This window comes from Diadema antillarum, unplaced genomic scaffold (assembly GCF_040938485.1).
Source record: "Diadema antillarum isolate AM-2024a unplaced genomic scaffold, OU_Dant_1.0 seq00000082_RagTag, whole genome shotgun sequence".
Classification (NCBI taxonomy): domain Eukaryota; kingdom Metazoa; phylum Echinodermata; class Echinoidea; order Diadematoida; family Diadematidae; genus Diadema; species Diadema antillarum.
The window spans coordinates 2,273,570-2,300,455 of NW_027271175.1; the positions used below are offsets into that span (position 1 = coordinate 2,273,570).

General features: G+C 38.0%; 1 protein-coding gene across 1 annotated transcript; it reads right to left on the reverse strand.

Moving 5' to 3' along the window:
• Nucleotides 1–114: 114 nt before the first annotated feature.
• On the reverse strand, nt 115–25,825 carry LOC139726307 (equilibrative nucleobase transporter 1-like). The gene is made up of 12 exons (XM_071637375.1): nt 25,786–25,825; nt 21,419–21,501; nt 14,926–15,117; nt 12,781–12,968; nt 9,142–9,265; nt 8,078–8,170; nt 5,339–5,624; nt 3,853–4,095; nt 2,840–2,953; nt 1,833–2,034; nt 521–644; nt 115–231 (listed from the first exon to the last, which is right to left on the reverse strand). The coding sequence occupies exons 1-12, from the start codon at nt 25,823–25,825 to the stop codon at nt 115–117; spliced, it is 1,806 nt and encodes a 601-aa protein (XP_071493476.1).
• Nucleotides 25,826–26,886: the final 1,061 nt, after the last annotated feature.

Sequence of the window (26,886 nt, forward strand, 5' to 3'; positions counted from 1 at the left end):
ATACAATATATTGCACTTGTGGCAATGAAATAATCGCGATATCTAGCTCTTGTGTGATCGTTATTCTGAGAAATATCCGACAAGAAAAGCGGTCATCGTTTAAACTGGTGGGCCTCAAGTTATCGGCGTGATCGGTCTGTCGATTCTCTTGGATTTCTTCCTTGCCATGAGGAAAAGCGAAATTGGGAGAAGGAGAGTCAAGGCACTCGCGGCAATAAACCCGATCGCGACCTGCAAAATAGAGGCATTCAGGAAAAGATACAAAGTTTAGTGCAAGAAAAGGGAGAAATATTTGGGAAATGTTTAAGAATTATATCGTAATCATCAGGTTTCTCATATCATCGGGGTATAGAAAACAAAGACAAAATATAAAGAGTACGTACCCACAAAATCACCTTCGTATTCAAGGCTTTGTTATATCCGATCTTTTTAAAACGAGGTTCTACATAACTGTATTAATGGAGATTTTATGTCTTTTGGGGAACACGTTATGACACTATTGTAGGAGACGACGACTTACGTAGAACGGGTCGTCGTGAAGATGGTGCTGTATAATGATAAAGATTGGGAACTGCAAGAGACCGACAAGACCGCTCGTGGTGCGTATGGCGCCGTAGACACTGGCGAAGTGCTCCATCGGAAATCTGGCGAGGAGATACAAAACAATCTCAGACGTCAATTAGCTGTGTTTGTATCTAAGTTCGGGCGACTTGCCTTGTTTTGTTTTGTTCTCACACTTTTGTTTGCATATACGGCATACACAATACGCTTCATAGTGTATTCTTGAGAATAGACCAAGTTGAGCCTGAGAAACATAATTTATATTTAGGTCCACAATTTAGATGATAATAAATGTCACAAACGCTGTATACATGCAGGCTGGCGATAACGATGGAACCAAATCTAATCAACTCTTAATTTCGAATTTCGAATTTAGCTAAGTCTTTATTTATGTTTGGCTAATTCAATTTCAATTCAATTTAATCAAAGTTTATTTCCAATCAACGAAAATCAAAACATAGTACAAAGTATACATGTCATGAAATAATTTTGTTCAAACATTTGTAAAAGATTCATGTAGTATACGAGATAAATTATATAACAATATATGTATATATATATATATATATATACAATAATTAGGAGGAACAATGCATATATACTTCGAGGGCGTGCGGAAAACAAATTAGATAATGGAGAATAGTGATCCACTAAAAAGCAAAGCTTGTGGGACGTGGATCACTAGATAAATAATATATAAATATACGAGACTCAGATTTCAAATGATTTGCCAGAGTATCGTGTAAAATAGTTTTTTGTTGTGTGTTTTTGTGGGGTTTTTTTTTGTCAATTACGCCCGAAAGTTTCACGTAGACACATAATCAAAGCCATGTTTTGTTTTTTTGTCCATAAATGTTACTGCTAGCTTTCAAATAGGCACCTCATAAATGTGTCGGCAAAAGTCTGGTTAAAATTTTAGTATTTGAGAAAACCAATATTCGCTGCTCTTCGTTTCGTCACGTACTGGGTTTCAGAGAGTCTACGTCGCTGGGGTGACAAGACCTTGTATCTGCAATTTTGGTGAAAATGACTTTTTTGCATTGATGGTCAGATAATTACTTAAGTGATGGTGATGTCCTGTCTAAATCCTAGCTGTCTTACCCCAAAAATGAAGCCACCATGGCATGTCAAAGGAATGTCTATCCCATTGGATGCAGTGCTTTGGCTGCCATGTTTTTTTTTTTGCTCTCCTGAACATTTGACATTTTGTAGATACGAGGTCTTATCGCCCCAGCGACGCTATATCTATTTGAAATTGAAGGCATACTTACACGGAGAACACAGCAGCCGAGCCACTGGAGAAGAGCAGCGAACGGAGCAAGACTATGAAGACGAAGGTGAGGTACTGTAGCGGAAGACTTGGAATGAGCAGACAGGCCGAGCAACCGATGGACGAGAGTGAACCCAGGGCGAGGCTAAGGCAGGTGTCCTTTACGTCCGCATACGGGCCTCTGGTTCTCTGGGGTTTGTCGCCTTTACACGTACACGCAGGTCAAAATTTTGAAGGATGTTCAAGAAAGAACATAGCAGAAAATAAAACATAATCATCTTCCTTCTTTTTTTCCCCAAAATGGACCAATTTTCTGAACACAAATCCACAAACTCAAATTTAGATGAGCTTTTAAGACGTCCATAGCAACAACTACTTTGCTTTAATACTGTTTTTTGATTTTGTTTTGTTTTGTTTTTTTGCTAGGCTATCACATTAATAGACTGTTGGAGGTTTCAATTTATTTGCAATGTGAATGATGAAAAGGGAGCTAAGTCGGGCAGTATAAATAGTGATTATTACTTTATCCACTGAGTATTGTATCGGGGTATAGGGGGAAAAGTCATGCCAAATTATTAAACAAAAGCAATGACGCTAGTGAATGTATAGGCCTACAGGTGTGTTATCTCTACCAGTAAGAAAATAAAGATCCAAAACAGGGGTGCTACACGCGGTGCCCGTGTGTGTGTGTGTGTGTGTGTGCTTGTTTATTTGTTCGCTCTTATATCTGGTAATGCAGTGACCGGAGGGGGGTTCTACGTTGACCCTTGCCCCACCCCTGTCTCCTCTCTCTCTCTCTCTCTCTCTAAAAAAAAAATAATAATAAAAAAAGATAATCAAAAAAAATAAATAAATAGGTAAATAAATAAATCAGCTGCCCGTAGTGAGTGTTATTTTGCTTCTCTCTCTCTTGTCTGTTATCATTCGGGTTTACGTGCTCGTCGGTTTTCTAAAATCTTTTGATAGGGGCGTCCTTTCAGAGTATGAAACAGTTGTGATTCAACTTACCAGCCTTCCGGCACGATATCTGCAGCTTGTTCCGATCGATGATCAGGCCAACGGCGGGACCCACGAATAGTACGAGAAACTGCGAGAAGGAGAACATGTCCGTGTACCAGCTCACTATCAGGGGTAGATGTGGAGAACGAGAAAAGTGAAATTATGGTATATATAGTTTTTGTTAAACATTACTCTCCAAAAAAATCGAGTGAAAATTTTCACTCTTAAAAGAGTGAATACAAAAAAGAGTGAATTTAGAGTGAAATTGGAGTGAATTTTGAGTGAAAATGTTCATTTTCACTCATTTTGGAGTGACCTCATACTAGGGATCACTCGAAGATTTTGGAGTGATCCCTGAGGTCACTCTAAAACGAGTGAAAATGAAAATTTTCACTCAAAATTCACTCCAAATTCACTCTAAATTCACTCTTTTTTGTATTCACTCTTTTAGGAGTGAATATTTTCACTCGATTTTTTTAGAGAGTACGAAATCGGTGTAGGTTTATTGTCAAAACAACCTCATAGTTTAATGTGTTTTGATCTCGTGTCTAGAGGTAGTGTGCGTGTGTGTGTGCGTGTGTGTGTGCGTGTGTGTGTGTGTTTGTTTGTTTTTGTGTGTGAGGGAGTGAGGAGAAAGACAGAGGAAAGAGTTTTACAATAAATAAATGAACAGCTTTAGAAGAGGCTTGTATGAGAAGTGAGCGAAAGTCACATGAAGTATCAAGGAATTCAGAAATTGATCAATTGTTCCCCCCCCCCCCCCAAAAAAAAAAAAAAAAAAAGAAAAAAAGAAGAAGAAACAACAACAAAAAATCTTCAATTACAGCAAAACAACAAAGTGTAGTTCTTTACTCAATGTAATGGTCGCGCATTTGGCAATCATCCATCAACTATTCCAGCAATATCTTGATATAATTAAGTATATAATGATAACTATATACAACAGAAGATATCGTTAATAATATCGTAATATATCATTACAATTTACATTGACCCATCGAGCGAACGTCTGTTTTCTTTACCTATGCTCTGGTCACCTCCAGCCAGTCGGGTCAGTATGAAGTTGAGTGAGCCGTACATAAACTTCACGTTGAGCTCGAGTACGCACTGATAAACGAGAATCATAAAGAAAGGCGCTGAGAGAACACACGCCACAACCGACGGGTACTCCAGTCTCTTTCGATCCTCAACCACTCTGCTCGCTCGCCTCATTTGCTGTCGCCGGCTGGTAGCAAGACTAGGGCGCTTCTCACAGTCTGCCGGACCTAACGGAAATCAAGTGAGTTGGTTACATAAGGGAATTAGTTCGACAAAGCATATTTGATACCAATTTTATTTCATTAAATTTATTGTGTGTACATTAATCATGGGTTGTTATACTTCCCCGAATTCTAGGCGGTTATATAGGAGTTCATTTCCTCAACCATCGCCTGTTGTTTCATGAACCAAGGTGATGTACTACTGAAAATGCCTCAAATATATTGCTGCAGTCGGTTCGATCGATCATAGGTATGGTGGGCCGTAATTGATATTACGCATGCTCCCAAGGCTTCTCTACCAAAATGAATTTCCTGTAGGCAACAACGCGGTTAGCACAAACAGGGTATTCCGACGAACTCCGATAAACCTCCAAATTGATAATCTTGCCCTCTGCATCACCTTTCTCCTAAATTATGTTTGCAGTCAAAGTACGGATATTCTCCTTGGACTTGTTTCGCAATTGATGTGTGTTTATTACCACGATATTTATTACCAAACAGTTGTAAAGCATTGTAAAACTGGAGAAGAGCGGTTTTTGACCATAGTCGCATGCTTGAAACTGATGATGGAATAATATCCCTGGACACAACCTTTTCGACTTCCTAGAATAACAAAATGTTCACGATAGAAATTACTTTTGATTCTGCTTATGCGATATTAGTTGCGATAACCTCGCTCATCACCAATGATATGCCTAAATAGAACACACAGCATTGTGTGAGCTGTTCGTTGTTATGCGTCCTTGTGAAGATTTGCCATGTTATCGGTTAAAGAATTAGTTTCATAAAAGCATAAATAATAGTGAAGTTATAGAAATTTAACATTTCGCATATCTATTCAATTATTTAGATGCGATGCTGACATCATCCCCTCACAAAATGACCACAGACCAGTACTCAAATCTTCAATATCCTTCATTGAAATGAATGTGAAAAACATAAAAAAATGGAAGTACGTTTTTCTTATCAGATTATAATGATAAGAATTGCAATGTGACAATTTTGACTGTAACAAGGCAGATGTTAATATGGCTAACATTGTTTTGTTCAGACCAAATTATGTTCATCGTTATTTACTGTCCAGACTTCATTACACCATTACATTCACAGCTTTTGGTCAAACTGATTTTAAAAGGTTCACAGTCCTACTCGCTTGATTAAACCTTTACTATCATATCTAACTTGGATATAAGGTGAAATTGTCCTTTAATGAAAGCTTTCGTTACATTTACTGGCATTATGTACTAACCGGCAGAGTTTCCTGCTTTGGTGCCCAGCTCCCCTGCCTCCGCTTCAATGTAGCCATCATTGCTGTAGACATTCGTCGCTGCCGTCTTTACGACAACAACATCCGGTCGCACGGGAGCTGTGACGTGTCGCTGACAGTGGTACGCGACGAGCCGATAGTTCTCCGGGAGAGGCCAGGGGATGTGCTTACGTGGAAGAAAGATGGCCGTGTTTATTTGCAGAATGACGATGGATCCCGCCAGGAGAAAGAAGAATGTCGCAATGGAGGTTCCATTCTCGTAGAGAATCTGAAGAGAATTGAAGAAAGAAATATATATATACATGAAGAATATAGGTTTTCCCATCCATTTTCGCACTTTTGTCATTCAATTTCAAAGAGTTATTATTCAATTTCGTCCCGAGAAGCGCATGGAACGCAAATCCTAACTTCAATTTCGTCAATTGTCATTGTAATTCGTTTTTCGTCAAACATTTTCGAAGACATAGCATTCAAAATCGTCAATTGTCATTCAAATTCATCCCTCCCGCTGACGGATCGCAGAATGTGAAGATCAAATTCGTTTTTGTTCACACAATTTCATAAATTTTTCATTCAAATTAGCCAGATGTTGTCGATTCTTTATTTTGAGGGTGAACAAATGTTAAGCCGACATATTTTTTTTCTTTCGTAAATTATATCGCTACACATTCTTCCACAACCATTTACTTAGACAATACACACGAAAAACATGGCTGCCGACCAAAATAACCCAGGACAGTATGTCAGTGTCACCTTTTGAACTTTACCTCGTAATTTTCAGGTTTTCGCATCATAATGCATAAAGCAAACTTTAAATTTTGTACTCTGGAAAGCATCAATCATAATCTTATTATCCATTTTTTGACATTAAACAGGCTACAATTCTATGCTTAAAATTTGTCTTTAATCATGTTTGCAAGAAATCGTTTGTCAGTGTTTTCATATGCGAGACGGTACTCGGATTGCTTGAGTGTATATGTGGTTCTGTGTGTGTGTGTGGGGGAGGGGGAGACACTTGTATGTATGTTAACTCCTGAATGTAAAATGTGAACGGTTACAGAAGAAAAAAAATACACGAATGACTGGGAAATCACACCGGATAGAGATATGAGACGAATATGAATGAAAATTTAACGAAAATAATTGACAAAAGACGAAATCGACCCTGCTGTTCTGAGTGCTGCGAGTGAGACTGACGAATTTGAACTGTAAATGACGAAAATGTATGCCAAATGACTAAATTGAATGGACTTTATTTGAAAATGAAAGACGAAACACGAATTTGAAAGTAAGATTGGCCTATTCCCGACATCCCGCGACGAAATTGAAGTAAAAACTTGTGAAATTGAATGAAAAAAGTTTGAAAATGAATGGGAAAACCTATATAAGAAGGCAGTATACTGTTGGAAACATGCTTGGTGGTTAAAAATCTTGAACAAAAGGAATGATCGATGTTTCATTTACACACTATATCAGAGTATAAAGTGTATATGTTACATACAATTTACACCATATCACATCATACATTATTACTATAAACTCTATTGACATATTATACATTTTATATTATATCTTATCTTAGTATATTCGATATGATAATTAAATCAACTATCAGATCATCTACCATGAATATTATTCACTATTTTGTCTTACTTCATAATGGTATCAAGGAGCCTATGGTTGTATTCAACACTGACTTATCTGTTTACATTTCATTTTAACCACATTATCATACGAATAGGTTTAAAGAGAAAAAAATAATTTTGTTTGTTCTTTACAAAATGCCTGAAAGGATTCCTGTATTCAGAGAGGCGTATTTTCTTCGTAAACGAAACATTTCATAAGTGGTTTTGCTTGATTATCCACAAATGGATCTATTTTTGCATCGTCCTAGATTGTACTGGATTTTGTTTAAAACAATATTGATAATTTGAGTGCATTATAATTATACAATAATACACGTATAACGTGTGAATTTAAGTACATGGGGGGGGGGGGTAAGTGATTGAAATAAAACCCATTATCCTTAAGGAAACCTTCAGATAAACAAACAACAGAATGTACATTGTATATAGTCTTTATCAGTTTATTCATGATTTACATGGTCAGTTCTATGTATACGGAAATAAATTTCATTGTTATGATTATTTATTGTTTCCGCAGCTTTTCAATATTTGATATAAGTAGGTTTGTTTTTCATGTTCTTACATTTGATTAAGCTTAGAATGTACATTTTGAAAAATGATTGATGTGCTATCATCAATATAAAAACATGCTGATATTGAAATCAAAAGGTGCTGACATTGAAGTGAAATGAAAGACGTGGAAAAAAAACAACAAAAAGAAACACACACATGGCATTAGTGAATAAATCGATAAAAGCAGCTATCCCTGCTAGAAAGAACACAGTGTCCCACAATGTGTTAACAGTGTGTTCACATAGTTGATTACGTGAAACCGCTCGAATTCAACAGCGTGAAGATAATTTCACACTGTGTGGTGGCTTTTCAAAAAGAGTTCACATTGTAATGTTATGTTTCATACTGTGAATTGACGATTCACAATAATTATGTGTTCACAATGTTAAAACGTTCGAAAGTAACAGTGTGAAGAGTTTTCACACTGTGTTCGCTATGTGTTCACACTGTGTTTTACACCGTGTTTCACACTGTGTGTTCTTTCCAGCTGCTCCTTGCAGGGTATTCTTGACCGGTAGCTCACCTTTGCCAGGAAGAAGACAATGGTCGAAGCAGTGTACATGGAGCTGACCACAGAGATCACCGTAGACTTGTGTGCCACAAACAAGTTTCCAATCTGTGCGGTGGAGGGGGGGGGGGGGGGGGAGTAAAGAGGAAAGTGAGATAATGCATTTCCATCGCGTCCCTCCCCTTAATAAGTGGAACAGTTAATCTACGATTCACATAAGGGTGAAAAAGCTACCTTGTAAGATCGATGTGAAATGTCATCAGACGCGGAGTTCGGGATTGCGACTGGAGTGGTAAGCGTATCATTACTGACCATTTTTATGCCAGCATCCAATCTCATCATTTTATTTCATTATTTTCACTGCTAGTCCATCATCGTTATTGAGGGAGGCTTTGTATTCTTCATACGAGGGCATAAAAAACACTCGAGGTCAGAGGAAATCAATGATGATCACACCGATGAAAGAGGGCGCTAGACAGTCATTACTCTAAAACGTGTCTTGATAAAGTAATGATGAACTTGGGAAAAGAAAAGAAAAGAAAAACATGCATAAAGAGAGGGGAGGACAGAAAACAGGGTACAAATAATGAGAGAAGGAGAGCCGTAAAACAGAGGTAGAAAGGGGCAGACGTATTACCATTTAAAACGGATCGGGGCACCGTTTCATGAAACTTGTTGTCTTCCCTGACAAGTTGTAAGTCTCTGGCAATTTTAGTAAAATCCTTGGTTTTGATCGGCTGAGGAGCTCTGGTCATCGACTTACTGTTACTTATACTTTTATGCTAATTGTCAGAGACTTAGAACTTAACTTGTCGGGGCTGACAACTTTTATGAAGCGGTGCCCAGATTCGGAACAATGTTTGCACTGCTAACAAGACCTGGGACTGGATTCGGGAAAGACAATCAACGTCTTGCAATCTTTATGACTTGCTCTTTGGACTATTGTAGGCCCTACCTGCCTACGTCACCCTCCGGACTAAAATGTCAATTTCAGCAAACGTGCAAACGAAGACAACAGTAAACGGGTACAGCTGTACTCCCATCATGCAGAAAACAACTACATATTATTGTGAGCTCACCTGGGCACTGGATAGGAGTAGTAGGGCGCCTCCTATCGTGAAGAGGATTGTCCCGGGAAAAAGGAGGATAGAGGTACTCGGAGAACTCACACCCACTATCAGGTACCCGAGCAGTAACAAGGCACTGGTAATAGAAAAATCAATTCATCTTGACTTTGGCAAAAGAGTAGTAAATAATCAAAGTCTTACCTATTGATGTGCAAAAGAATAGTAAGTGACAAATCATCAAAATCAGTTCTTACTTACTGATATGCACCTTAGTAGTAGGTGACGAATTATCAAATTCTTACTGATTGATCTATCTTTCTTTTTTTTCATTTCATTTTTATTTCATTTTCAATGCACGAAACATTTACATACATGCATAACATGACACAAAATTAGTACAATGCTGTAACAGAGAAAAATACTGATGTGAACTGACAAATACTGTCGAGTTTCTGATTTTACATGTTTATACCCATCACACCGATTAAACCGATTGAACATATAGCATTCTTTGCTATTCATTTTTTTTCTCATACGAAGTTTTGAGCAATAGTCTAGTAGGATTTGGGGGAAAAGGTTCTTATGTATAGTAGGTTCTGGCGGAATTTTTGAGTAAAAATCGGGAGCCAAACTCTAAGCATAATTTGAGTATACTGAATGCAAAAATCCGGTTCCCAAGTGAAATTCACCGATATTTATTTTCTAACTCGCATTAAAAAGTGGCTACCAAATCACCAGAAATTGGCATTGTGAGGAAGACATTCTATATAGAATAAATCTAAAATATCAAACGCGCTCCCTTTGGGCCACATAAACTGTCATATTCATTATCATTTTCAGAGTTACAAGGAAACATTCTGCCGATTTTTTTAAATCTTTTTTTCACAAATCTGAATTTTCTAATATGTTTGCAAATCAAATGCAGGTTTCATGCGTTTTACTTACATGCAATGCATTCATTTAGGCAATGATAACAAATGTATTTCATTCTGAAAGATTGCTTAAACTATCTTAATAGTTGTGTATGGGGAAGGAGGGTGTATACACCAATCCCTACAAATTTTCAGGTGACTATTATACTCATCCCAAACCCCGCTGATCTGCACCCCTATATCACCTAACATTTTCAGGGGAACAAAACTTTACTTTTGACAAAGGAGTTGACAAAGTGTTGGAAATTCAGATTTTAATTGTTTGTGAGATAATCAGGAATCACTCAGGAAATATTAAAGAGCACACAATTTTAAGAGGAATTCAAAATTTGTTTGTTTGTTTTTTTATGGAAATCGGTTTTGAAATATCATAGCTGATGTATCCAAAAACAAAGTAAAACAAAGTGGTCCAGCGGTTCCAACACCAAAACTTTAAGAATTCATGACTTTTGCATCGATTGTCCGATTTTCCTCAAACTTTCACTGATGTGTTCTTTTAATGTTCACTCAATCCACATTGCTCTTTGGGTTTGGATTCCCTTTAAACCTGTATATAGCGAATACATGATTCCTTAAAAAACACCTGTCCATTTTCTTTTTCAGTGACTCTATTTTAGTGACCCACCATTTGACCCCATTTCACTTTCCAATTGTCGACCCCTATAAATCATTTAAGGAAGAAACGAACCTTCAGAATACGATAACCAACCAGCGAATTAACGCAACAAACTCGTGACAACCATTGACAACACAAACCCCTAGGTGGGTAAACCACTTGTGTGTGTGTTCGCAAACCTTTGACGAATCTTCGAAATAATGAGCATCAGCCGATATAACAATGTTACAAAGTTGGAAAAAGATCGCTACTCACACGAAAAATCAGTGAAGACTTTGGAATTAGCAGTATAGATAATATAAGTGGGTGGCTTGAAGATGGGTGAAAAGAATGAATGAGACTAAGAACGTCTCCAGAATTTGTGACTCAACTGCCTGGAGTAATTGACATAATTTCAGGACACTATGTCTAAGTCTGCAACTGAAAAAGAAATAGTAGGGGAGGGGTGGTGATCTATAAACAACGACGTCAATTGGATTTTTGTGGTGGTAGGGCCTAATAAGTAAAATGCACAACAGCTTCATTCCATCATCGTTCATTATTATTCAGTTCATCTTGAACAACAAATTCAAAGGCACAACGCCTCCCCCGGTTTTGAAAAGTACTATGCTGTTGGCAATTATTATATCAGGCAGGTTTGCTTTGGAGGAGACCCATGATCCAGTGGGACCTATGCCAGGATTTTTTTTTTTCGAAGGCTATGAAAATGTCTGTAATTCATTCAAACTTTTGTTGAGGCTATACTTATATCTCAGTTCATCCTCATAAAAAAATGTATTGGGTACCTACTGAGCAGCAGCAGCAGCAGCAGTTAAAGCAACAACAACAACAACAATAGAAACAACAACAACAACAACAACAACAACAACAACAACAACAACAACAACAAATCAGCAGTAAAGACCCAGTAGCGTGGGGATCATTGAAGGTTGATCCGATTGAAGTGATCTTTATTCTGTACCCACCGGGGTACAATCTAAAACCACGACCTAAAGCAAAGGACTGTTACCTCGAGGCTCTCCGGAGGCTACCCGGAGGACGTCCACCGTGTTGTGACACGAGGTAACAGTCTCCTAAGCTCGCCCTCCACATGTATATGTGTTGAAACTCGACGGTCTGCACCCCGAGTCCACCTTATATCTTTCTTTTTTTTAGTGTGAGGCCTGTTGCTTCGAGGTTCTCCGGAGGCTACCCGGAGGCTGTCCACCGTGTTTCGTCACAACAGACACGAGGTAACAATCTTCTCCGGACGTTTTCCAGAGACTACCCTGAGTTGTACAACGATTAATACGGGGTATATGAATAGAATCGCCCATCAGCGAATAATAATGTGCAGTAATGTGATGTGAAGAGGACGCTTATTAGCAACGTTCGACTCTAGTCAAGATTCTTCGGCTGAGTGTGAACTTATTTGCGTTTTCTGATTGGGAAAATAAAACACCCTTAATCTACTCATCGTAGATTGTAATTGGTTTTGTTCTATATACAAGTAAAGTGTATTGCGATATGGAGCAGGAGAAGGAAAGGTAGATAAATAGAAAGAGAGGGAGGATGGGCAAAAGGAGAATAAGAAAATGAGAGGCCGGGGTTGAGGTTAACATCATTCCACTGGAATTTTAAGTGGTAGATTGCTTTGTCATCACTTTACTTTTGTTTTTAGGGCTTTATGATAGTCTCTGGCAATGTTTACTTCCCTCGTTGGATCATAACGGGCTGTACGTGCTTACATTAGCACGTGTCTTGACATCTGCATGCTCTACATGAGATGTGAAATGTGCATAATTCGTACGCACAAACAAACACACACACACACACACACACACACACACCTGGAACAAACTTTTTAGATAAAAATGCTGAACCCGCGGTATTCTCAACGCTATGACAACACTCTTCAAGAGTGAGATATACCTGTCTTAAATTCAAAAGCAATCGGAGACTTTGAAAATATGGAACTTTCGATTTTGAACAGTTATCGCTCTTTTTCAGCCAAATTACCTTATTACAGATCTACAAATCTATCTACCATAATTAGGTCGGTTAAGTAAAGAGATATTGCACACTCATACATCATGATAGATGTTTTATTTATCGAACGTTTACCTGAGAAGCATGCGAGAGAGGCGTGTTCCGAAGCGATCGAAGAAGAACCCCATCGGAAACATGCAGACGGACTGGGACGCCACGGCCAGCGAGTAGACCAACTGCAGCTGTGCATCCTGCGAGTCGCAGAACACGGGGGCACTCCCGGCGACGCCGGATGAATAATTGTTCGTCGCAGCGTAGGTGACCTTAACGCCATTCAAACAGACATTGCGATACAAATTGCCTTGATTTGTAAAGAACTAGACTCCTCTCTTCCACATAGAGTTACAAAATAAAATTGTATAACGTGTACTTACTTGTTTATTTATCTAAAAACAAAGTCGAAGTATCCATGTTTTGTTGAAACTTAATATGTGATTCAAAGTTCCTTAAAACACTTTGTACTCATGTAAGCGTTACGTATATGTTGCTTTGTGTTACTTTACATGGAAATAAAATCATATGAATTGAATTGAATTTAAATAAGCAAAACAAACAAACAAACAAACAAACGAACGAACTAAAAAGGAATGAGGAGAGAACGTATTCCGTAATCATTTTTTTTTAAATAAAACTTTGCTTTTTACGCTATGTCACCCACCGATGCAACTTTCATCACAACCGTGGAGTGAGATTTGTGTTCAGAGACGCATGTAGATGTTTCCATCTAACAGGTCTATGATTCTGAATGCATGTACCATATTTACGTCTGTTGAGAATGAGAAGGGCGTTAAGTGGTCGTGAACAATATGGGTTTTGTGGCAACTTAACGCCCTTATCATTCTCAACCGACTTATGTTACTTTCTTAATTGATTTTAATAGAGTAGCTCTCTTTCTCAAGAGAGTGCACGAGTACGAATAAAAGCTTTCCTTACAATTTCTCTTGACTCTACTTCAGTCGTCTTCCAATTTACTTTAACGTGGAAAACCAATTTGCTTTAAAATAAACAACAGTAAAATCAGACTAAAGGTATGAAAAATAAGGTTGAAATTTTATGTTATAAATTGAATATGTAATCAGAAAATTGGAGATTCAAAATTTCATGAGTATACGAGTGCAGATTTTAATTGTATATACTACCACTTAAGTCTGGTAGTATGCCACACTATAGGATGAAAGGCGGGACGAACTGTTCAATGTAGAAGCGTAATTGTTCTTTACGAAGGAAGGAAGTTGATTGCTTTACACGCAGCCTCGATTCTCGAAAACGAAAGGTTTATCAAAAGCGCTCTTACAAGCTCTGCTTTTTAGTAGGTCACCCACATTTCATGTTTGTAAAATTGTCTTCTCTTATATTCTTTTTTTTGATTTATGTTTTATTGAAAAATTATACAGAATCACAATATTTACAACAATCAACTTGATTAGAATTACGTAATCACTGAACAACGTTGAGGAATTGTAAAAAAAGAACCAAAAAAAAAAAGGCAGAACATTAAGTTACCATATACAAATCAGATCTTGTTCAAGAGCGATAATCCGAGATGGGGAAGGAGAATATAACAAACAAACAAGTAAACAAACTAATGAGTGACCAATTAGCAGTTTCATCCTCCCTTCTTCTCTTATATTCTTTGTAATTACGACGCAATGTCCAGTCTTATGTTCAATCGATTGTTATCATGTTATTCGTGTTTGAGATGTTGAACAATAAAATTAAATCAAATCAAATCAAACTAATCAAATCAAAACTTTAGAACAAAGGGTGAGCAGAGTTATCCGATTTCCGGGCTTTATCGCTATAGACAGGAATGCGAATTCTTTAAGAGAGATAGAATTCTGTAAGCTTCAATTCAATATAAAGTTCTATAAACGAACCACTTGCCCGCAAACTTTATAAGGCCTCAAACATTATTACACACAAATAACTTTCAGCTACAAGTTAGGAAAGGTAAATAGCATTAACCTTCAATGGTTGCCAGATAATGCAACGCAAATGTTTCCCATTCATATGAAAGACATTTCAAGGCAGGTCTGCTCTGCTCTCAATGACTATGAAAAGAAAGTTAAGGGATGTCCGAATACCTTACTGGCAACTTTTATTAAGATCAGTTGTTAATTGCCATTTTGATGTACACAGCATGTAAGGATGAAGACTTTAGTTTTGGGAAATCAGTAGGCGGAGGTATTTTTTTTTTAATAATTCATAGATTATTCTTACTGTGGTGGTGAATGGTGCTTCAAAGTCATCATCGTTTTCGCTGGTGTTGGAGCAGGCCTGGCTGAAATATCCAACGTCCTTCAGGACGAAGACGAGGGAGGGCCAGCCAAATATGATGCCACCGTGGATGAGGTTTTCGCAGCACGTCAGCAAGAAGGCGGCAAAGCGCTCAATCGTCACAGCTCCTTTCATCTGTTCGAAAAAACGAGCAAACACCATTTTGATTCACAAAGATGTACCAATCTCACAGTTAAACAATCTTCCTCGAATCCGTCTGTAACATAACCCATTTCGATGGCAACAGAATACCGGCCTGGATATAACCATTAACATCTCTTCTCGTGCCTCTTTTTAAATGAAATTACAAACACTATGCTATTATTCCATTAGCAGGACAAAAACATAACACCCAATAGTGTAAAACTTACATTAGACGACTAACAGTTATATTCGCTGACGAGTAGTAACCATCTCAGCGGTTATTACACCCTTGTCCCCCTTTAAAAAAGAAAAAAGAAAAAAAATCCTGAAGAACTGTGCTCTATAAGGTACTGGTATAATGTGGTTCCAAGAAGATGAAAAAGGTGGTGAATGATCACCTAGACCATTGAGAACATTTCACCCGAGGAAGGAATTCATCAAAGTTCTTCTTAAGACAGCGTAAGAAGACTAGACGAAACAAGGGCTAGTTCTTGTCAGGACAGAACTTGCTAAATGACTGTACCATCATTCATATCAAAGCAGAACAGATTGAGAAAAAAAATCATTGAGTGACCAGGCCTGAAGTCACTCACACAAATGAAATATTACGTAAGGCCAAATGAAAGAATGGTCATACCTTTTGATGGCAATGATAACACGCGTAAAGGCTTATTTCGAATAGCCGAGACAAAAATGTTGTGCAAATATACTGGGGATAGCGGATTTGCAACAACCGCCAATAGTTTTACCGATGGTCTGCTCCTCAACTGAAAATGCTTACCAAAATACTGACAGATATAGCTGTGCTTCAGAGTGTGTGTGTGTGTGTGTGTGTGCACATGTGTATCTATGGTATCTGCTAGAGATAATTTTCCCTCCATGTTTATGGTGGTGTGTGCCGTGGGATTGTTATCATTTTTTTTATTGGTAGGTTTTACAGGAGGGAGCCAGCTCAACCGAAGTCAGCCGGTCAGAAGCAGAACTGCACCAAGCCGGCGGCGGCGCTAGTAATCCAAAGTCAGAGGGGGTGTCAATAATTTTTGCGTGTATATGGCTATGTCACTGTATGCTGCTGTTTTTGTTGTTGTTGCTTTATTTCTATCCTCAAGCCTCCCGTATCTCAGTGAACTACGGCTCTTATCCGGTCTACCCCAAGGAAGGACATACAGTACAGAGTTCCCCGCTGTCAAAGCGAAAGGGAAGGTGGTGTATTAAAGAACCGACACTGTATGACCACTATATACGCTGGAGTAGACAAACAAAATCCCAAACTGTTTTATTGACGTCCCTCTATCAAACACTACTCCTTACTGAACACAACAGACCGTTTTGTATGTTTTCTTAGGCCTATATTTTTTGACAGTATATTCATGAAATCAGCAGAATAGATTAACTCTCAAAGTATGTAAAGATTCCCGCGTTTGTCATGTTTGTAAAATAATATGTCATATCTCATGGGGCACATTCTGTAGACTTATCTTCAATAGGTTGTGGCTACATGAAATTGTCTTCAGCAGGATGACACGGAAAACATATAGATAGACAGACAGATAGATAGATAGATAGATAGATAGATAGATAGATAGATAGATAGATAGATTGATTGATTTAGGTATAGATGTAAACACATAGATGCATTTACATCTATTATATAATTCAACATTACAGGTGGATATAGGTAGATAGAAAGAAAGAAAGAAAGAAAGAAAGAAAGAAAGATAGATGGGTGGATGGATAACAGTACTATAGATATACATGTAAAGATGGACAGACATATTATGATCTATGGCAGAGAGAGAGAGAGAGAGAGAGAGAAAGAGAGGGAATGGAGAGAGAGTGGGGGGGGGGGGGGGGGGTATATAGCAAAGCTTGCAACGTGCTTTCTATAATTACGGCGCATTGGCCGTAGTTTATATGTTACTTTTTCGCTGTTTCGAAATCACCGGTAACATTTCAGAAAAAAAAAACCTGAATATGCCTCTCTTCCATTTTATCTACTCATGAACGGCTAGCGGAAATAAAAGATTACCCAAGCCAGATTAGTTGGTTTTCCTTGTTAGATTGGTTGAAAAGTGTAAATCTAGTCAAAGAATTCACCTATTATAGGTGTACAGTATGTCCCCCCCCCAAAAAAAAAAAAAAAAAAAAAAAAAATTACAACGGGGCCCTCAGGAATGATATCTTTAAAAATAGTGAATCAATCCAAATACAAATTCAGGGTATGAAACTATAACTCATTGCCCACATCTTACAGAAAACCCCATTCGATTTGCTTCGATTTGTAGAGGATGTCGGGAATCTCTTCTGTCCAAATTCTGTCTATTATTCACACACAAGAGCATTAAATTGCTAAAATTGGAAGAATCAGACTCATGACATGCTTTACAACAATCCACATTTCTCTGTGACCGCTTAACCAAATTGAATGGGGTTTTCTGCAAAATAGAGCTAAGATGTTATATTTTAAGACCCTGAAGTAGCACTTAGACAGGTTGATCATATTAGGTATTATCAATTCGAAAATCTGGTTGTAATTTTTGGGGCGACTTACTGCAGTATGTCCCCCAAAAAATTGCTATCAGATTTTCGGATTGATATGCCCTATATGATTAATTTTTTTTTTTAAATGCTACTTCAGGGTCTTAAAATATAATAGACAGAACTTGAACAGAAGAGATTCCCGACATCCTCTACAAAATTCCGTATTTCTCTTTGACCACTGAAGCAAATCGAGTGGGGTTTTCTGTAAGATGTAGGCAATGAGTTATAGTTTCATACCCTGAATTTGTATTTAGATTGATTCACTATTTTTAAAGATATCATTGCGGAGGGCCCCGTTGTAATTTTTTTTTTGGGACATACTGTATTTCGTAAATCCAGGTGCTATGGTCTGGATGACATAAAACATGAATTGTTTTTCTTTTCAATATCATGAGTAAATCTCTCTCTCCTAAAAAGTCATCATGTTTGTTGTAATAACACGCAGAGTGAATCTATCTTGTCAGAACTGGTGCAGAAAATGCCTAATTCCATTATATACCTGACAAATCTCGTAAAGCAATATCAAGACGGTTTAGTTATGGCTCTTAAATGTATTATACGACCATTATGTTTGAGTCGATTATGAAATGCAAAGGTTACAGGACAGCGGAGTAAAGATTCCGAACGCAAATAGTCACTGCAATAAGCACTTATCACCATCTGTATCTGGACTGTTTGATCTACGAGAATTTTGACGAGGAGGCGAGTTTGCTATGGGCTCCTAAAACGCTACGGAGAGATGGGGCTATTATGAGATGCAAAGGTTGCCAGAATGTAGAAAGAAAACAAAGCGATAGTACCTCTTCAGCCTCTTATTTCCTATTTGGATATAATATGTTATTTTTCCGAGGAACGTCCATAGGCGTGTCTTCATCAGCCCGAAGTTCAAACTAGCGGGACATTTTGCGGTCTTAGAAAATAGCCCGATACAGCGAATGTGCGTCTTCATCAGCTCGAACAGCGTGTTTCGGGAAATTAGTCCGAAAATTGACGCATGCGCACTTTGCAATATTACTCTGCCTGGCTCGCGGTTCGAAAGTGGATTTCCCCGCTCAAAATCTCCTATATCACCGTATGTACGATTCTGCAACCAGGGAGGTGAGCAGTACAGCAAATTCTCTCCAAAGGGATATTAATAACGCTGCTCTTTCTTCTGTCCAGTGAGGCATCTTATATGAAATTAACGAATTGCAATGTTTAAACAAATCCAAAATGCACACAATCTGCAAGAATCTTCAGCCAAGGTAGAGTGGACCAGAAGAAGTTTACAAAAGAACAGCTAGCATGCACGGCACTGAGTTTTAACAGGGAGGTGAGAGAAATCACCTCCCTGGTTTTAAAGATGACAACAACAGGCCTATAGTACACACATGTGATCCTTGAATACACCGTGCGTGTAATGTACTATACACAATCACTAGCTGCTTGTACATGCGCTTTCCATTGCCAGCTGGCTAACCAGAAGCGTGGAGGGATCGAGAAAATTTCGGGCTGATGGAGACGCACCCAAGATAGCGCGCTATTTCACGAATTAGCGCTCTAGTTGACGAACTAGACCAAGATTTTGGGGGAAATTTTCCCGATCAAATAGCGCGCTATCTGCGTCTTCACTACACAGATAGCGCGCTATTTTGACATCGGACTAGTTTGGTAACCGCAAGATAGCGCGCTATTTCGAAACTTCGGGCTGATGAAGACACGCCTAATGAGATTATCAAATCGAGAGGGAAGACACCCATAAACCCCTCTTTATAGTTCGACAGCCACGTTGCTCTTTAAAAATGTTGGTATGAGATTCAATAATTCTGTCAGGGGTTGTTAGGGGCTGGGGGGATTCGAAGGTTACTAAGCATCCTAAATAGCGAAGATAAAAAAAGGAATATTACAGCAAAATAAACCATGTTATGCAATGGTCATGTGACATTATGTACTCTAGTATACATTTTTGCGTAGCTGGTATAAAGTCATGCAGCTGCGCTTCCAGGGGCATTGTCTAACAAAACCCTTCGTGTGAAGTGCCCCCCCCCCCCCCCCCCCCATGAATTCGCAAGCTCGGACAGGTGAAAAAGACATGGGCCCCATTTCATAAAAAGTTGCTATGATAGCAACTCTCGCTGGAATGGCAATTGTCATGGTAAAGACAAGTCTCCATCTTCCTGATTCGCTGTTGCTATGGGAAGTTGCCATTCCAGCAAGAGTTGCTATCCTAACATCTTTTATGAAATGGGACCCAGGTGAGCTACGGTAATGACTATGTTTTTGAACGGAAGATATGCAAACATGATGATATAAAAACGGCCCCAAGTTTGAATTGTTTTAAAGTTAAGTTGAAGAATTTCTTATTAGACAATTATAAGAATTCTTTCGAACATCATCATTAAAAATATATTGACTTTCACTTAATGCGTATGACTTAGCGGCTCCGTTCACTCATCACTTTTCATCTTCTCAATCGACATTGTTTTTTCTTCCTATTTTCCAACCATGGTATCAGTTCTTCTTCATCTTTCTGTCTTACTTTTCCTGTTCTAGTTTCTGAGTTTCTGCATGACAGCGACTTAGTGGATTTGTCTGGGTATTTGTCTAGGGGTAGTTAGGTTTTTATCTGTAGTTTGTGTAATTCTTTTTGTAAATTACGTCTCATGTGTTAAGTAAAAGATCAATGATATGATAATAAAATGTTACTATATGTTCGGGGGAAATGCACCCTACAAGCTTTGCTTCTTCAGCATTCCTTCCCATCTCCTGCATTTTCGTAATTTCAGATTTTTTGTGCCTTTTTTTTTGTTTTTCACCTTGTCATTTGTATATCTCTAAATTCCACTTATTATATTTTGTAATATTCACATATATATGTATCTATATTTTATGTGGAAGGAAAAATGTATTTACAAGTTCTGTTGGAGATGGAAAACAAATAAATGAAAAAAATAGATGAAACATGGTTAACAGTCCTCAACAGTTTGGGTCACGCACCCGGGTGTGTTCTCTTCGTATTCTTTCAAGCGCGTTTCTAAATATTTCTGTCGCCCAATAATCTTCTTCTTTTCTTTCTTTTTTTTGCGGTCCACTCTATTAAATAAACTGCTAATATTGCGACAAGATTCCAAGTTACAAGATGCGAGATAGTAATTAAACCGTCTTCTTCATCCAGGGTAGCCTCTTCACTGTTGCCATGTAGGCCTACTGCTCTACCAGAAGGCCCTGCATGCCGTTATTATTACCCCGGCGTTGGTGCACCACCTATCTATACATACACCTAGGTCATAGGGACATGGTGGGTAAAACATCTTGTCCACGGACATAATGATATGCACTTGGCGGGATTCAAATAAAACCCAGCGTCTCCGTTTGAAAGCGAAGAGCACCCACATATACTAGTATTAGTTTTCATAGTTCCTAACCGGAACTATTTTTATTCGTATGTTTACAAAACTAACAAATAAACAAAAAACATGAACAAGGCTGCATGTGATCGTAGGCCCTATTCATATTTGCCGTTCCGTTATTCAGCTGGTAACACTGCGAGTGCAAATAATTTTAATGTTTAGTATTAGTATCCTGTCGCCGGGATTCGTGACAGTTTTGATTGATTATTTTATGATTACGCAGACACGTCATGTCGCCCTTACCACCCTTATATTATTGTTGCCGTTATACGTACTCGCCTCTGCCAGAATACCACGTTCATGTTTCATGGCAAGTTTATGATTGGAATTTTCCTATTAAAGAAGCTAAGTGGCCAAGAGACCACGTGGACGGCGCGGGTTTCCGTGCATGCTATGAGGTCCCCACTGGTTCGAGTCCTAGCCCGGCAGTATCGTGACCCTTGCACTGCAAAAAGAGCGGTGTTAGATTTAACACCATGGGTGTTAAATCTAACACCGATCAAGTATTAATGGGGGACCACACTGCATAATCAGTGTTTGAAGACGCGATTATCACTGTGCGAAAGACGGTTGCGTCCCGACTCACCTCGGTAGACAGCGTTTCAAAACGCTAATCCCAAATGCACGAAGATTTAATTTGTGCAATTACGATCGACGTTTTATCTACATGATCTATAGGCCTAATCACGTTTACATGGGAAGCATAATCTTAGAAATAAAGACGTTTATAATGACGTCATGTCAACGCCTTCCCGGTTCACGTGAAATAGAGACGTATGTAACATGCTGAACAGTTCTCTACAAGGGGTTTATAGTGTTTCAGCAATGCATATTCGCGATATCGGTTCTCTCTCGAGCTCGACAAAATATTGAGCAAAATAAAACTGTAACTGTTAGACCCTAAAAAGAATTAGACAGAATGATAAGGAGTATTCTAAGTTGACATCCCGGCATCGGTTCCAATGGTGTAAATTGAATTAATGATTTTCCCTTACAAACTGCATTTTTTTCCCGCATATTATGCGACATCCAGCACGTCCATAGAGCATTTTGGTCACAATTAATCGGCATATGTATAAAGATATAGTTGTGTAGCGCACACGCTGTGTTTTATTTTTCTTTTGTAAAGTGTGACTATTTTGTGTTTGTATAAATACTGACTCCGAGAAAAGAAATCATTACACACTATTGTATTGCTTTGGTGTCAGACCAGACCGAAAGTGTTTAGTTCAATGATCAAAGTATTTGGGAGAGGAAATAGCCACTGGGATAATGGGGAGTTGTTACTATTGTTTTTATTTCCGTATTCAGATAAGATATTTTCAGTCTGCGAGAAATATCATATACGGCACGAAGAAACGGGGGATTGCCCATTTAGCCGTATTTGCAAAATACAGCTGTTCTTCTACAGAGTACCACATTTATAATACAAAATGATAGACATTATGTGTACAAAGCATCAGAAATAAAAATACTCATTGAAAACATTAACAAGTAAAATGACAGAGTCTATTATTATCACATAACAAGCCCTAAAGCTTTGCTTTTTAGTGGGACCCTCCATTTCCATTCCAATCCTTGTATTATGCATATGTATGTACCTTAGAAAATGAATTATGTTGTTACTCGTGATCACATGTACGTTTTCTTTGAAATTGTTACAAATATGTTCTGTTAATGCGTTGTATATAATTTTCCCTGTTTATTCAATGGAAATGAAAATAGAGTTGAAGTTATAACAAAGGAAAGAAAAGAAGAGCAAGGAAAAGAAAAGAAGAGAAAATAAACCACACACACACACACACACACACACACAAATGAAGCATGACAAAAAAAAAGGAAGCTACGTTTGGTAAATCATAGTGTCTCATTTTTGTTTTCTTTATGATCACAATACTCTATTATCTAGACAATTAACAGCGTTTGAATAGATGTTAAGACTGGTGCATTTACGAACTTCATTGGGTAATTAATAATACACTGATATTCCCCTGTAAAAAGAAGTCATTTTGCAATTGTTAGAATTTGGCTTAGGTACATTCAGAGTCTGATTCGAAGTGAGCAATTCAAAATGCTTCCAGAAATAATATCAGACATATAATTTGGGAAAATTATCCAATATCTTATAAATCATTACACTCATATTACTTTATAGCGGTATTTAAGAGATTTCCAGTCCAAAATATCATGAATATGTTGAGTAGAAACAAAAGAATGTGGATCTATTCTCATAATCATACGGCCAGCTCTATGATGTATGTAGTTTTTGAAGGGCTGCCAGAGAACCTTGTGGAACAGAATACAAAATGACGTGAAGTGAAGTGAAGTGAAGTATCGGTAGCGGCGTTTTGTATTGTGATTGGGTGATCAATTATATATATATAGCTTTGAGGTTAAGTATTAAAAGCACCAGCAGAGTGCCCTCAAATCCGCTTTTGTCATATGGTTTTGTTTAAAATTCTGCAGCGTATACTCACATTTTTTTTACTCAAATTGTATTTTGTGAGGAAGAAAGATTTGCGGTGACACCATGTGTATGTAGTCCTTAACCGGATCGTTGTTTGGCAGAAGAGCCTAGAAAGAGGAGAAACGAAGAGGGAAGCGAAAGGGGTTCCTTTCTCTACCGTCTCCACTAGTGCAACTTCAACCTCTAGCCCATTACTGTCTCCGACTCTTCACTTTTTGCCCTCCTCACAACCCCCATATGTCGCTTCCCTCTTTGTTTCTCCTCTTTCTAGGCTCTTCTGCCAAACAACGATCCGGTTAAGGACTACATACACATGGTGTCACCGCAAATCTTTCTTCCTCATTTACTTCACCATGCAAACCTTCAAACAACACATAATTGTATTTTGTATTTTGTACGTGATGCAGGGCCCCTTGGCAGAGCAGTTCCGAGTGAGCTGAAAGGCTACCCTGCTAAAATAAAACTGAATAAGTAAATAAATAAATAAATATATATATATATATATATATATATATATATATATATATATATATATGTATATAAATATATCATTCCACAGGTTTGCATGATTGTACGAATATAAAATTGTGCAAAGATAATAGATTGCTGAGTATGGGGTTAAAAAGAAGTATTCATTCTCAGCACTTGACCCTATGAGAGGAGGCTTCCTGCACTACTGTAGGACCACAAGACATGGTTATAGTATGGGCGATCAAAGAGTGATGACTGGAAAGTTTCTATGAATTTGTATTTAAAGTGATTTGTTTTCTCCCATCATGTATTATAATGGTCGAATATGATGCTGGTTTGTGCATCCTGTGTTTGATATAAATAGCTTTGGTAATATACAATCTAGCCTCACCCACAGAGGTACTGAAAATCGAATGCGATGCGTTTGCTTGACGCTTTGGGATTGATTCAAGTGTATTTAATCCAAGTGGATCCGAGTGTTATCGTGGTTAAGGGTGGGATTTCACGGAGCACGCGAACGATTTGCGAAGGACGCGAATTACAAAATCCAACATTCGGAAAAGTTTTTCTCCGAATGTTTTCCGACAATGAAGCCGAAAACTATTCTTGCGCAATTTGTGCGAAGTTTCCACGACGTATGTGCGAATGTCGTGTGTATCATTGCTAAAGTACAGCATGTTACGTACACGAAGAACACGCGACGGAAATGCGAACAACGAAAAATTGTCAATAGTCATGGGAGAAAATGTACCCAAGGAGAGGTGGAAGCTGTCTTGAGTTGATTTTTTTTTCTTTCCTCTATTTCTCCTTTCTTTTTCTCTCATTTCTCTATTGTGTGCTTGCCTACATTTTTTTTTCCTAGGACGTATCTCCTCCACTAGTAAAGCATATGATTTTTTTTTTGCAGTTCCTCCAACACATAATCTCTATACTTCAAATGACATTTTACATACTTTAGATTAATTTTAACTGTATTCTGTGATTTATTTTGTATATCAAACACTTCTTTCTCTTTGCTAGTTTTTAATTTCTTTTGTTACTATAGTTGTTAATAATTGTTTGATGTTTAGGTGTATGCTACGATTTTTATTTGTAGAAAACGTACATATAGGTCAATCAAGGTCATACATCCCCCAAACGTGCGCTAAACGTTCGCGAGAATGTCTCAAAAGGTACGCGAACAGTTTGCGATTACGTCGTAAAATGATCGGAAAAACTTCGCAGATTTCGCGTAACATACGCAAGACATTCTCCAAAGTTTCGGAGTCTGTTTGGGGTTTCACGAACTTTTTGCGAACATCGCGCGTGTCTTGCGAAGGTCTTGCGCATATGACGAGGCTTTAAAGACACTTTCGAGAACAATTCACGAGCAAATCACGACCAAGTGTGCGGAAAAGGTTCGCAGAAAATTTCAAACTTTTTTGAAATTCTCGCCGAAGTAAAAACGACATTCGCGAACAATTGACGACGCTTCCGAACCCTCACGTTCGTTTGGCGATCTTTTGCAGACCAAAATGCGAATGCTGGATTTTGCCATTCGCGTCCTTCGCAAATCGTTCGCGTGCTCCGTGAAATCCCACCCTAAGGAACATTTATGACTATGTTGGGAGATAATTTAAAAGAATATGAAGAATTGCAGATGGATAGTTTCTGAAGAGAAGGGGATACTGTCGGCAATATATAAACATGTACAATGTATTATGGTCCGATGCAACACTATTTTGGTGCTTTGCCCTCTATCAACTGTCTATATTATCAGTCGATTATTATAAATAGTGGTCAAGAACTTACCCGGTTTATCGGTGTAAGGCTGCCCGGCAAAGATAGCCATCATGCTGTCCCATTAAGGTTGGAGGGTATAGCGTTGGTACTCTTTTTTTATTACAGTAGTTTCATATTCATTTTGGCTGTTTTATGTGTTTTTGTCTTGTCATCCCTGTTCACACGACGGAGATTAACTGGTATCACTCCAATTCAACGAGTGCGCATACGGCTGCACCATTTTGTGTAGCTACATCTTGGGTTCCAAAAAGGGAATAGTCATTAATGCTTATATGCATTCAGACTGTATATCTTCTATTTGATGGTGCTCAGGACATCGAGCTAGCATCGACGTCCTAAACTTACCCTATGATGTGGAAGTGCGGCACATTGCCCTCGTGGGAAAAGTGAATATCATGTACTTATTAATTTTTACTTTGTTTTGTATACATACGTTCTGTTTGTTTATAAGAATAGCTGCGATATATAGTATAGTGGAAGTTGACTTCATGCATTCAAGTCGAATCAGTAATTTAGGCATAAGTTATAGCATATAATGCTGTGGCTGTCTTTTATACAGTGATGTTGTAATAAATATGTTTAGCATACTAACAAACATAATTATTGACATGTATTTTTTTTTTATAATTCGATGTATACTTAAATGACTGTGAATATGGTAGCCTGTTTACGTGTGATAATTACAACTGAGACAGTTTGATACAGCATCGTATGTTGAGGTAGTATATTTTGTTTGATAGATTTTTTGGGGATGTTGATTGTAGATTGAAATTTGCAAATTTTCATGTTAAGTAAACGACAGTGGTGATTCTATTTTTCTAATTACCCGTGTTCGCAGTTCGTGCATAATAATATGACAGGTATACAAGTATATCATGGCTACATGCACATACATGGTGATTGCAGAAGTTATTTTTTGGTTTTCAGCACGCTGATTATCCTGCTGGTTATTTGGGTAACCATAAAATGATCTTATAACATGTTGATTCCACTTCATTCATGATGTGAAGGCACTACAGAGGTCAAGGGTTATATAATGATAATTGATAGTTTCCATTTGAACTGATGTGTGAACTTACTTCAAGATCATGAAGGCTACATTGAAATGAA